Source organism: Euwallacea similis, chromosome 25 (genome assembly GCF_039881205.1).
Source record: "Euwallacea similis isolate ESF13 chromosome 25, ESF131.1, whole genome shotgun sequence".
Classification (NCBI taxonomy): Eukaryota; Metazoa; Arthropoda; class Insecta; order Coleoptera; family Curculionidae; genus Euwallacea; species Euwallacea similis.
This window is the reverse complement of record NC_089633.1, coordinates 1,022,903-1,036,102: the sequence shown is the minus strand read 5'-3', so window position 1 is coordinate 1,036,102 and position 13,200 is coordinate 1,022,903. Positions and strand designations below refer to the sequence as shown.

The window sequence follows — 13,200 nt, the reverse complement described above, 5'->3', positions numbered from 1 at the left end:
TTTCAATTAAGAGTAAACTGCTCATAACAAGAATTCGATGCTTCCCCAACTTACCTGTATCTATCAATAAACTGATGGAATTTCATCCTGATAGGGTATCCGGATTGTCTGATCTTGATGGTATCCATCATCCCCGAATATCTGAGCTGTTCCATGACTACGGGCATGTCGAATCTCATGGGCATTTTGTCGTTGTTGGGCTTGACGCAACGGACGAACCATGGATTGCACTTGGACATGTTTTCCAGGAGTTGTTGGAGACTGTCGCTGAAGCGGGCTGCCACGGTGGGTGTCCGCGGTTTCATGGTGACGAAACGTCCTGGGAAAGGGTCAATGGCAAAGCAAAGTAAGGCAAGGTGTAAATAATTAGAATTAGCGAATGAGATTTATTTGTTGAAGATAAACAGTCAAATTCGAAATTCTAGACCTCGGAAACGGTGAGAGATGGGTATAGGGACATCTGTAGTAGAATTAATCTCCCTGATTTGTAGTAACAAGATATTAAATAATACGGGCATGTTCAGCTTAAAAAAACTAGACTTTTCGGTTTCTGAATACCGATATGAACAAAATTGAAGTTATTCGTGTTTCTCGACTTTAAGACTCCAGAACTGAAGAACAGTGAGAAGTAGATATAGGGACATCTATACTAGAATTAATGCCCTTGATACATAGTATTAAAATATCAAATAATACGGGTAAATTTAGTTTAAAAAATTAGACTTTTCGGTTTTTGAATGTAGATGTGAACAAAATTGAAGTTTTTCGCATTTTTTAATTTTAAGACTCTAGAAGTCAAAAAAAGTAAGAAATAGGTATAAGGATATGTATACTAGAATTAACTTCCATAATATGTAGGATCAAAGTATAAACTAGTGAGGTAAGTTTAGTTTAAAAATAGTGGACTTTTCGGTATTTGAATGTAGTAGTAACTAAAATTCGAATTTCTTGCATTTTTATTAAATAGCACGCCTCTAGAACTTCAGAAGCATAAGAGCCAGATATAGGGATATCCGTACTAAAAACAATTCTGATATTTTGTAGATATTTATCATCAAATAAGACAAAACGTATTAATAACAAAAACTCCACTTACCATTGGCTCCTTTGGGCAGAGTCCTGCTTTGCGATTGGTTACTCAAAGGCTTGGCAATAGCACTCACCAATGGCTCCTTGCTAGAGGTAAGAAGCTCGATCACTTCCGGTCTCAAAATATCCCGATTCTTATCCAGAAAACCGTCCACTGAATACCAGACTTGCCCCGCAAAATGACGAATCTGATCAAAACGTAAGACATTTTTGTCACTATTCACTTTATAAACAACTCACCCCAAATTCCCTCCCCCCGACTCTGGGCCTGCAATAGTGCTCATTCAGCGCGTGATTATAGTGACACTTCTCCAGAAAAGAAGCATCTGAGGCTTTGGGGAAATTGCTTTCATCATCCAAAAGATGGAAAACCCCCACTGGTTTTTTCCCCAAGAGTTGTATTACAGGAGTGTTATCGATCCAACTCAAGTTGGTCCATTCCAGTCTCTCCTTGGCGTACTCTTGCTGCTCCAACTTAAACACGTGCTTGTTGAAGTAGGACTGTAGTGATTCAGAGGCGAAATTGATGCATAGCTGCTCAAAAGAGTTTTCATTCAAGTTTTCAAATCCGAAAATATCCAAGAGAGATATTCTGGCAGCATCGTGCAAGTGTCCCCTTTGGATGATTGAGTTCACTCTCGTCACCAACCTGAAGTAATCAATCGTTAATAATCGAATCCCTGCGCATCACTAAATGTCGACTATCGATGTGTATCACTTTCTTACCAATTGAAAAGGGCGGCGTACAGCGCTTTCGCGAAGGCGTCCCGCGCATCCAAAGCTTGATCGATGCTCAAAGGAGAGAAAACGCGTTCTGCGCGGGCTTCGGTGATGCGCGAAGTGAGGGCCCTTTGCAAACCATTCGCTGAGATTTGCAAGAGATGGGCGGCCCACTTTATTTCTACATCGGAGCCCACTTCGACGCCTTCTTGGCCGTGCCTAGAACGGGGAATTTTAATAACAATCACCGCGAAGGAATTTTATGTATTGGCACCGAGGAAGTAACATTTTCGAAGGAATTTCATTGAGAGCTCAAAGATGAGTCAATAATTTGCACGTAATTCTCTGAAGTTCGCAATCTTGAGAGGGAACAAAAATTCCCTATATGAGAACGCGATTGCCTTAATGATGCCCACATGGGTGGAGATCGGTGAAACAATGTATGGATAATGATTGGGTCATTGAATAATTGGTTGGTTTGGTCATACGTGCGGAGTAATTTGTCTTTTAAATTTATTCCTGTTCGAAGCAGCGTGGCAAGAAGACAATGGCATAACAAACAATATTAGCAAAATAGCTTGTTGCTAATCAGCCACGTTCTTGTCGTTTGTATCTGCGTAACTGTGTAGTGTGTATTTGCCTAGAATTGCCGAAACCCTCCACATCGGCAATTTAGATGAAGTGGAAGAGACCGCTCGGTTATCGGCCCTTTTAGAACATGGCAGTTGCTTATTCTTTTAAAGAAGTGGTATATCGTTGGCACGGGCTATACTTAGCTTAACAGCAATAGGTCATTACGCATACAGTTATTTCCGACTATAAATACTATTTTAAAAGGAAATATAATACTAGAAATTGTTTTTTAGTATTTTTACTGTTGACGACCAGAACCACAGTAATTTGCAGCAACCAGCGCAGTAATTGCCATGGTATCCAAGTATTATTGCATAAAACGGGCCTTTAAACTAATCACAAAATGGATCAAACGTACGGCAAGTAAACCAAATCCATTTACCGTTACCAAGGCGTATTAAAGTTGCTTTAACCTATTCTGAAGTTACAGATTATTTTTTACCTTTATATAGATAATTTTAGTAATATAATGAGTGCAACGACAATTATCGATAATTCTTGGACAGTCGCCCCTTTTCCGACCTAACGCAAATTGTGCACTCGTGCTCTTTAAATTACTTCAGTGTAAATTTGTCAAATGTTACCTATTCGCTTCTGTTGCAGAAACTATAAAGTGTGAATTTTTTTGGATGAGTGGTGAAGAGGACTCGGAAACTAGAAGAGTTACGAAGTCGGTTAAATGGGGAAAGAATTGCAGTTTTAGCAGATCAATTTAAAGCCACTTTTGGTTTTTTTAAAAAATCCATGGCTTATTAGACATTTAGTGAAAACCAAATTTTGGCCATTTCTTTTAGTTGATCTAGCCATGTAATTATTGCTTCTAGAGAAATGATATAGATATGAATATTGTAAATAATTTTGCCCTGCAAAAGATAGATTAGATAGATATTTTCTGACAGTTGTTGTTTTTTAAATATGGCATAAAATTACTTTTTTATGGAAGGCATAGTAGGTGACATCTTATTTAAAAATGTATTTTTTCAAGCTTTAAAATGATACCAATAACTAGACCGTTATTTCTCAAAACGGCAGACCTACAGCCTTTTTTTAATCCGATTTTGTAATTTCAAGACAGTTGGCCATGAAATCGTCCATATTGATTGATTATTTGTTTGATGCTGACACTCTCATCATTTAAGTCAGGTATAAATTAAAATTTTTAAATAGGTTTGATAAGAATTTTTTAAATTGTGATAAAATCTAATATCTACAGATGTTCAAAAAACCCTTCAATATTATTTATGTATGTATTGCATCGTTTCAAATTCGTTTCAAAAACTTAAATTTACATGTGACTTACATCATGCGGGCTGTCAATGTCAAACTAATAATAAATAAATATCAACGATTTCATGGCCAACTGTCTTAAAATTGCAATATTGAATTACAAAAAGGCTGCAAGTCCGCCATTTTGAGAAATAACTGTCTAGTTATTGGTATCATTTTAAAACGTGAAAAAATACCTTTTTAATAAATAAGTTATAAGCTACTGTTTCCATTTAAAAAAGTAAATTTATGCCATATCTGAAAAATGACGGCTGTCAGGAAAAATCTATCTAACCTATCTTTTTCAGGGCAAAATTATCTATAATACTCATATTTACATAATTTCTCTAGAACCAATAATTACACTGCTAGGTCCATTAAAAGAACTTAAGAGAACTTAAAGAAAAAATTAAAAGAACAAAACTTTTTTTTCTAAATATCTAGTAAGCCATGGACTTTTTCAAGAAGTCAAAAGAAGCTTTAAATTGGTCTCCTAAAACTGCAATTGTTTCCCCATTTAAGCGACTTCGTAACTTTGCTAGTTTCTGAGATCCCGTTTACTAATCATCGAAAAAAACTCACCCTGTATTTAAGAAGAGAGTTCCACGAATCGCATCGTCGAAGAATACTTCTGCGTGACCAAAGAAATTATAGTGAGAATTTCATTCATATGTCAAATTTCATATTACAACAATACAATACCGGTGTTCCATTCTTAGGCTGAACCACTTACAAGCGAATGAGGGCGGCAATTTGCACTAGTGCAATTATCCGCATTATTCCGCATAATTTCCGTGGTGGGCGGAGCAATAATTTAATCTTGCGACCGTATTCTTCGAGGATGTGCTTCATGAAATTCTTTTCACAAATACATTTCTTGCAACAAAACGAGTGTATAATTTTTGGACAATCTTACACTCAGGCGGAGTTAAGCTTAAGCGGGAAAAGACACTAGTGCACTGCCTGCACTAGTGCAACTTTTGTTACCATATTACTCTAAAATGTAATTTTTTTATTAACGATCAAAAATGTGAAGGTGGCACTTACTGTCCTATTGCCAACAACTGTCTGGTCTGCTGTATTTGATCAAAACTTGCTTAAAAAACTTGCAACTTTAAATAAAAAATCCTGGAAAGTTCTGTAATAAAAATGACTTAAATTAAAAATCGATATTAAAAAAAAAAATTCCGAACGTTGAGTCTTCGAGGATCAATACTTGGGAATTTGAACTTAAATTTATTCATTTCTATAATACTTGAAAAAGTGAATATTTTTAATTGAAAAATTTGAATTTACGATTTGAATTCACTCAAATGAAGATCATGATACAGAATTCTTGGACGTTGCACCAACTTTTTAAGTCCATAGCGGTCGCGCCTTAAAAAGTTACGTGAGCGATCACAATCAAATTAAATTTGATAAATCAGACAGTAATAAATTAGAATAATGAAAGAGTTTACTCATTGAGCGTAGCCGGAGCTTATGAAAGTAACTTTTGCCGAGAGAATGGTTTTTTAGAATACATTTTACCATTTTATTAATAACTTAATTAATGGGATATCGGTAAACGTTCATACTCAATGTTAAAGATAACTCCAAAAGTAAGGTTTCATAAAAAAGAGTAATAAAAAAGATGATAAAAAATACTAACCAATTTTTCGCCGCATTCGTGTGTTGGTAACAATAACCACTCAATTAAACTGAATCGAAACCTCCAAAAAACCTGCTGATATTGACATGTTCTGCCAAATATACCCAATAAGGAATAGTGGGAAGAATAGTGATGTACCAAAAAGAAAATAAACAAAATATTAAATATAGAGTGGTCCAATTGCTATGGGTCACTATTGCTATCTTCTAAACCGTAAACGTTAAAAGTTCGGTTAAATTAGACAAAAATTGTCAAATTTGATGACAAGTTAAGATCTCGAGGCACTGTTGCCAAAATTTGTTTGGTTTCGAAAGTATTGGGAAAAACCGAAATTTTGCCGAAAACGTTTTTTTTATAAATAAACCGAAAACTAAGGATTTTCGGAAAGAGTGTTTCTTACAACATTTTATTCATTTTTAAAGCTCTACACTCTAACATTAAGTTTTAAAAAATAGTATTTTTAGTTTCTGATATATCGACACTAACTTCAATTTTTCAAATATAGATCTGGATTCTAATTCAACAATGACCTGGATCATTAATTTAATTTCTTATTTCAACAGAGGTACCTAATTTATTTTGTTCTATATTAGAGTTTTAGGATTAGGGCAAAATAAAATTTATAGTTTTCAAAAGACAAACCTAAAATTATAAAAAAACGAAACATGTTTTCGACAAAATTTCGTTTTTTCCCAATATTTCCAAAACCAAACAAATTTTGGCAACAGTGCCTCGAGATTTTAATTTGTCATAATATTTGACAACTTTTGTCAAATTCAACCGAACTTATAACGTTTACGGTTTAGAAGATAGCAATAGTGGCTCATAACAATTGGACCACCCTGTAGAGCAAACGCGCGGCCAACCGCCAGAGGATTAAGACTGACATTTTTTTAAGAAAAATATATTCAAAATTAATAAACTCTAAAATTTTAAAGACAAGAAATCCCGGCAGATCGAAGCTCAGAAGATTTTAAATTTTTATTCAAACTGGATTTAAATCCTTTTTATTTTCGCTTCAATCAAAATTCCTGCTGGGAATCTAGAAGGCCAACAAATCTGTGGATGAGACGAGCCAGAAAATCAAAACTTATGATAAGATCATTGAGATTTGTGAATTCTTCTCAGGAGATTTCCGCAACATTTGGGAATTCCCGTTTACAAAAAGCCGTAATTAGTTAGGAAATCCATGATTTTACCTAACTAAGGTGATTTTGCGGAATGAGAAAAACGAGATCCCGCACTTCAACGTGAAAAAATATCAGTGATACTGATTTTTTCCAATTTTTACTGTACAATGACACACATTTAAACACATTCAAGCTACGCCTTGTGTCTGGAAATCTGCGGCAAACGCTATTACTACTGGTCTCATTGCTTAATTTCTCTCAAGAATTCCAGGGGCAATAAGGTAATTGTGTAAAAAATGTTGCTTTCAGCGCTCAAAAAAGTAAAATACATAAAATTCCATAATCCATAAGAATAAGACATAAAGCTTTTCCTATTAACTTGAAGAATTCCTGGAAAATCTGTAAAGTTTCAACATAAACTGTGTAGGAGCCAATGTATAAGAAAAGTACCGACAACTTTATCTGGAAAATGAAGCTTTCATGGAAATAGGGAAAGAAGTCGATGATATACCTCTATTTCATCGTTTTCATGGATATCTTAAATCTCTTGGCGAAATTATCCAGGACATTGACTGTGGCTTAATGCACCCTCAACTTTGATTGAAAACAATTGACACTGATAGAACTTAGATATTGACCATTGGCCAGATTCTCAGTTTCCATGTAAATCCAACTTAACTCAAACTTTTACCTCAATTGCCTCCTGTGAAAATAGACATTCCCAAGATGCAAAACAGAAGCTAGAACCTTAACGATGCCCTCCTGCTCGTTCTCGCTCACCCCTAAAACCTGCATAGCCCTTGTCAGAGCTTTCCAGTCTGCTCCAGAACCTGAGTGTCCTGGAGAACAATCACTACCCCCTGTAACAACAAAATTCTCAATTAAGTCAGCAATTTAGCTAATAGCTCCGTTCTCACCTTGATTCAAGTAAAAGCATTTATCTGGATCGACCAAACCATACTTTTGCTTCTCGGTACTGCTCAGACCTCCTAAAAGCTCATAGAAGACGTGGTAGTTGCGTTCTCCAGGTGCTTGAGTTACAATCCGGGACTTTTCCAGGAGGTACTGAGTGATTTTAGCGCCTAAAACCAAGGGAAATTTATCCCTCGGAAGTTCGTAAGAAGTGGAGTGGGCTCACCAATAATTGCTCCATTTCTAAAGTACACTTCCAGGTATTTTCCAAATCTGGAGCTGTTGTCATTGCGCACAGTTCTGGCATTTCCGAAAGCCTCTAATAAAGGGGTTGCTTCCAGTATTTGCTCAGTAACCAGAGCTTGACCTCGAGGTGCTGAGGGTGCAACTGCAGCCAGGTATTGCATCACCAATTTGGTGGATTCGGTTTTGCCCGAACCACTTTCTCCACTTATTACCACCACCTGAAGGGGCGCAATTAGTTAGAAACAATTCACCCGGGGCCAGGCTCTCTCGAGCAACGGGACTTCTGAGATTGTGGCCCCCGGGATTTCAGGTCTTACTTGAGGTGATGGTAGGGCTGCATATGCAGAAGCTGCTGAGGCAAATAAATGGGGAGGCAGCTCCCCTATTATCTTTCCCCTGTACTTTTGGGCGGATTCAATTCCGTAGCACCCATCGAACATGCGATAAGGGTTCACTGCTACCAGGATGCTCCCTGCGTAGGTGTAGATAAGGTTGCGGTCATATCTGGTAGAAAAAATCATACGTAATCGTGAGAATTTATTAGCATTGTAGTCATGAATAAATGATTAATTTATTGCATAAAGCAATAATTGTTATTTACCTATTGGCGTTGCATAATAAGAACAGTTACCTATGCTCAGAGACTTCCGTTATGAATTGATATATTTTTGCCTTAATTGCCTAAGGAGAAAAAGACATATTTAAAATGTCCATTATTATTATGTAAGAATCCCTAGGCTCTGATGCAAAAACCATTACTTGTACTCTTGTTATTTATTTGTTAATCAATTACTTATGGTTTAGTTAAGCGAGATTTGCTGCCGTTTCCTTCACTACGTGCATGACAATTCTAACTTCGATTTACCCCTTACCGCTTACTAAGCCAAAATCTCCTCCTTTTTCTCCTCTTGGAAATATCGCAATTTCTAGACCGAGTTTCAAACTTGCGAAGCCGAAGAACTTTCATGGTACGTGCCAACTTACTTGGTGTAGGTAACTGAATTGAAAAATCGACTCTAGCTAGTTCAGAACTGGTATACGCGGCAAGTTTCCCATGACTTTAAGAATGTGAACTATAATTATATCCATATTAAGTTGATATTTCGTAGAAGATATATGCAACATTTGGCTAGAAGTAAACTGGCCCTAGCCGTGCTTTAAGACCTGCCATTGGTTTAAATGCGAAAAGAGTCGAGATATCAATCATTTTTATTTTACATGAAAACAGCACTTTCGACCTTTTAGACGGCTTTTAAGTAGAATAAATTGGCAAGAAAATTTCCATTTTGTAATTTTATTACTGTTCATTGTACCTACTTTTGTGTAAACGCTAAATAATTCGAAAATTAAATTCTTTTCCCGGAAAAATATTTTATCCAAGTTCAAACAGGAAGCTTATGATCATGAAAATTTTTCAAAATTCACAGAAAAAGTATGCTCTCTCGAATGAAAAATATTCTATAGGTGTAAACGCACTGTCTCTAAAGTTATAGACATGCTACACGTCAGTTTATTCAGAAACCCTCAAAGGACCCTATAAAATAAAGGATTCCTAAACTTAGAAACAAGAAAAGAACAACAATGAAATTTACAGAAAATAAATTAAAAAGTATGCTTTCTTAAATAAAAAATATTCCTTAGGCAAAGAAGCACTGCCTTAGAAGTTATAGGCGTGATAACATATCACCTCACTCAAAAGACTTGAAATTACGCTATAAAATAAAGAATTTTTAAATTTTGAAATAAGAAAGGTGGAATAATGAAATTTACAGGAAATAACGCTTTCTTAAATAAAGATATTCCAAAGACGTATAGGCACTGCCTCAAAAATTACAAGCATGCTACAACCGATGATTAAAAAGTCTTAAAAGATACTATAAATTAAAAATGGTAGATTTTAAAATGATAAAATTATGTTAAAGAAATTTACAGAAAAAATGAGAAAAATGCTCTATTCAATAGAAAATATTCCATAGATGTACAGGTACTGCCTTAAGAGTTGCAAACATGCCAACCGTTAGCTAGTTATCAGCATGAATTGATTTAGAGGCTTGAAAGAATGCTGTAAAACAAAAAAATTGTAGGTTTTGAAAGATTGTAGATATAGAAAAAATAATGCTTTCTTAAATAAAAAATATTCCACAGGGTAGAGGCAGTGCCTCAAAAGTTACAGGCATACTAAAACATCAATTGATTCAGAAGTCTTAAATTGTTTGAGGAAATTGAAATTACTGTGCAGAGAATTGGTCCCGTCTATAACTTTAATTTAAATCAGTTTTGCGTTGCTAAATAGAGAAAAATTCGAGAATAAAAATGCATTCATCCGTTTATCTCATTTTTCACTCCTTCCCCTTTCTAACTTTAATCGAGTGAATTTTACTATTAAAATTGAAGGCAATGGAATTCATTACGCTTTTCATTCTTCATTTAGGAGTTTAAGTCACTGTTTAGTCCAGAGCGTGATTTCAAAAGCGAATAAACTGACATCATTCAACATCATAATTAAAGGCGATAATTATATGAGCTCACAAATTGCCTTATAAAATTACAAACTATTTCAGAATTTACCCTTCAGTGCACGCAAATAACATAAATATTTTCTACATCGAAATCGACTCAGCCTAAGTAAAAGTTAATGTAATCTGCAATTAAAAGTCACCATATCGTGAGGATCATATGTTCTTTACACAGTCCATCACGCAGATCATTAGAAACCCATAAATTACCTCAGCTTCAAATTCCAGAGCAGGGCAGCTTCGTGAAGGTCTGTAAGCTGGATCATGTCCTCAACTCCTTCATTCCCCAAGTCCTGTCTTCGCCTGACCTGCCCTTCCCCATCTTGAAGGGCAAAAGTTTGAGCCTGCAGAAAAACAGTGATGATTTGAAGCGTTTGATTTCATATGCGTATGAATCACGAACAACAATTTATGCGATTGGACTTAATGTAATCATCATCAAATGTCGTGAGATTTGCGTGCAGACTTTGGACACGCCGTAGACGCGACGTTAAAGATATGGTTAAAAGGTGCTTATCTGTTCTGCTTAAGTGCACACTTGTAGGTAGATATCTTCCTTCCTTTAACGTCTCTTCTTTATCTCTTTTTTAGTCCCAAAGACACAGAAAACAGGGACATTGATTTTTATTACCTCGTACAACACTCCAGTAAGTTTCCTTTAAACCATACGCAGACTTTAAATAACCGTGTCATCATTAGCATGTTTCAGCCAAATGATGATGAGCACTACGTCACCTTTGTTTTTAACTACAGTGAAGTCGAACAAAGGTCAAAGATGGGTGAAGGAGCCGAACAAAGGTCAAAGATGGGTGAAGGAGCCGAACAAAGGTCAAAGATGGGTGAAGGAGCCGAACAAACGTCAAACATGGATGAAGAAGACACCGATTTTAAAACCCCACAATGAGATCCCCATCTCAGATTTTTACACAATCTTCATTTAATTTCGTCCTCTTTAACAATCGTTCATTGTCTATTGTGACGCCTTATCGAATTCCAAATCAAACATGGAGAGATCCTCTCTTTAAAACTAGACATTCGCTTTCAATGGAATATGTATGATTTTGCGTGATTACCAATAAATCGTCCATTATAAAACAAATGTAGATTGATTACCATGAAAAATGCGTGTGATTTTTTGTGCTGGTACATATTTGGAATAAATTATGCGCCTGACCTGCTATGGCGTGCTTCACTGGTTTTTGTCTGAGGGGAAAGTTTGAGAACCAGCGGTTTGGATATATACAGGGAGCGGCTAAATAACTGAAATGAAATGGAAGATATTAAAGAAGATTTATGATCGATTGTCAAGGTAGGAAAGTCTATGGCGAGCCCAATGAGACCAGTAAAAATTCGAGCGTAGCGTGTCATACCTTTCCATTGATGACTGCCTGGACAGTGATCACGTTGGCGCTTCTATGGCACTCCAAAACTTCGCCGGGGATGGAGTGGCCCAGCCCGGGGTCGAACCATATCAAATCTCCTGCATTCCAATCCATTTTCAGGTCAGTGAGTCTGCTTTGATATCACTTGTGAGGTATTGCAGATGGGGATGTTACATTTTGGGTTCTTCAAGTTTATCTGGAAATAAAATGATTAAATTTTTAAAACGATGTTTTTTAGCGTGTTATTAGTAAAAAGATTCGTTTCTTTTAACCTTACAGGGGGCGTACGAAAAATTTTTACATCAAGAGGCACGTCGGTCTTAGGTACCGACCTAGAAATACTGAAAAATCCTTTAAAAGTTAAAATTAATAATTATTAAAAATTAATGTGTAAAGTTTTTAAGGTAGAAATTCTAGATCGATTTAATTTTTTTTAGTCTAAAACGACAACTCAAAATAATAAAACAAAAAGAAGTCACTTCTCTTTCGTGAATAAATAAAATCCCAATTTCAACGGCATATAACTAATCCTGCTTATAGCAGTCTTCGCACATCCCTATTATTAATAGAGAAGCTGTGAGCATTCACAAGAGAAATATCGCATTTTTCTGTCCAAGCTGGAGCTGCACTCGGTACGAGGGTAATCTCAGAAGTACTCGATCTGACATATAAATAGCGATTTGTTAAAAATTTGCCTATATCACAAAGACTTAACCTTAAAAAGCTTATGTCTAAATAGTGTGTGTTTTGGAGTCGTTTTTAGTGAACGCTTTTCGAGTTTTGTAAACATGGAAAAAATTGGTCATTGCTACGTGATTGAATATTATTATTTGGCAGGTCTTAGTCCATTCAACATCAAAGCGGAGTTAGATTCTAATCTGAAGAAATTTGGTTCTTCATTAACAATAATTGTAAAATATTAAGTGGCAAAGTTTAAACTCGGTCATACGAGTTGTCAAGTCGAACAGTAGTCAAGCAATGATTAACCCAATAAGGTGACCACTCAAGAAATTGTGGTGAAAATCCTCAAAACTGTACTGGAAAATCGTTGGCTAAAATTGCGTGAGTGAGCAGACATGATAAGCATTTCAAAAAGTACTGTATATCTCATTTTGACCGAACAATTAGACATGAGAAAGCTGCACGAAAGATGGATGCCGCGATTACTCACAATGGAACAACAACAGTGCCGTAAAGATATTTCAAGGGAGTGATGAAACATAGGTTTATCATTCCATACCTGAAGGAAAAGAGCAGCCAAAACAATGGGCTCAAAGGAGAGAATCGGCTCCAAAAAAGGTGAAAACCGATCCATCTACAGAAAAGGTGACAGCGTCAGTTTTTTAGAATGCACAAGGGATCATTTTTATGGAATATCTCCCTAAAGGAAAAAACAATTAACGGAGAATATTATACAAATTTATTGCAGTATTTGAGCGAAGAAATTAGGAAAAAGTAACTGCATTTAACGAAAAAGGAAGTCTCGTTTCGAAATAACGCACCATTCCCCACTTCCGTCATCGCGATGGCCAAAATCAATAAATTTGATATCGAACTTTTTCCTTACCCACTCTATTCACCAGATTTAGCCCCCTCGGATTATTTTCTATTTCCAAACTTGAGAAAACGGATTGGTGGAAAGAGATTTGCCAACA

At 35.9% G+C, this 13,200-nt stretch overlaps 1 protein-coding gene across 3 annotated transcripts in view; it reads right to left on the bottom strand.

The window, feature by feature from the left end:
• Myo10A (Myosin 10A) overlaps window positions 1-13,200 on the bottom strand; it is a 75,515-nt gene that overhangs the window by 20,664 nt on the left and 41,651 nt on the right. For all 3 annotated transcript variants that reach the window (XM_066402248.1, XM_066402246.1, XM_066402247.1), the window contains exons 2-11: window positions 11,534-11,741; window positions 10,374-10,507; window positions 7,965-8,151; window positions 7,628-7,865; window positions 7,407-7,571; window positions 7,181-7,349; window positions 1,816-2,028; window positions 1,330-1,738; window positions 1,097-1,277; window positions 55-319 (exon numbers count right to left, since the gene is read on the bottom strand). In XM_066402248.1, coding sequence (XP_066258345.1) covers window positions 55-319; window positions 1,097-1,277; window positions 1,330-1,738; window positions 1,816-2,028; window positions 7,181-7,349; window positions 7,407-7,571; window positions 7,628-7,865; window positions 7,965-8,151; window positions 10,374-10,507; window positions 11,534-11,659 — 2,087 coding nt within the window. In that variant the 5' untranslated portion in view covers window positions 11,660-11,741. The remainder of the gene's footprint in view (window positions 1-54; window positions 320-1,096; window positions 1,278-1,329; window positions 1,739-1,815; window positions 2,029-7,180; window positions 7,350-7,406; window positions 7,572-7,627; window positions 7,866-7,964; window positions 8,152-10,373; window positions 10,508-11,533; window positions 11,742-13,200) is intronic.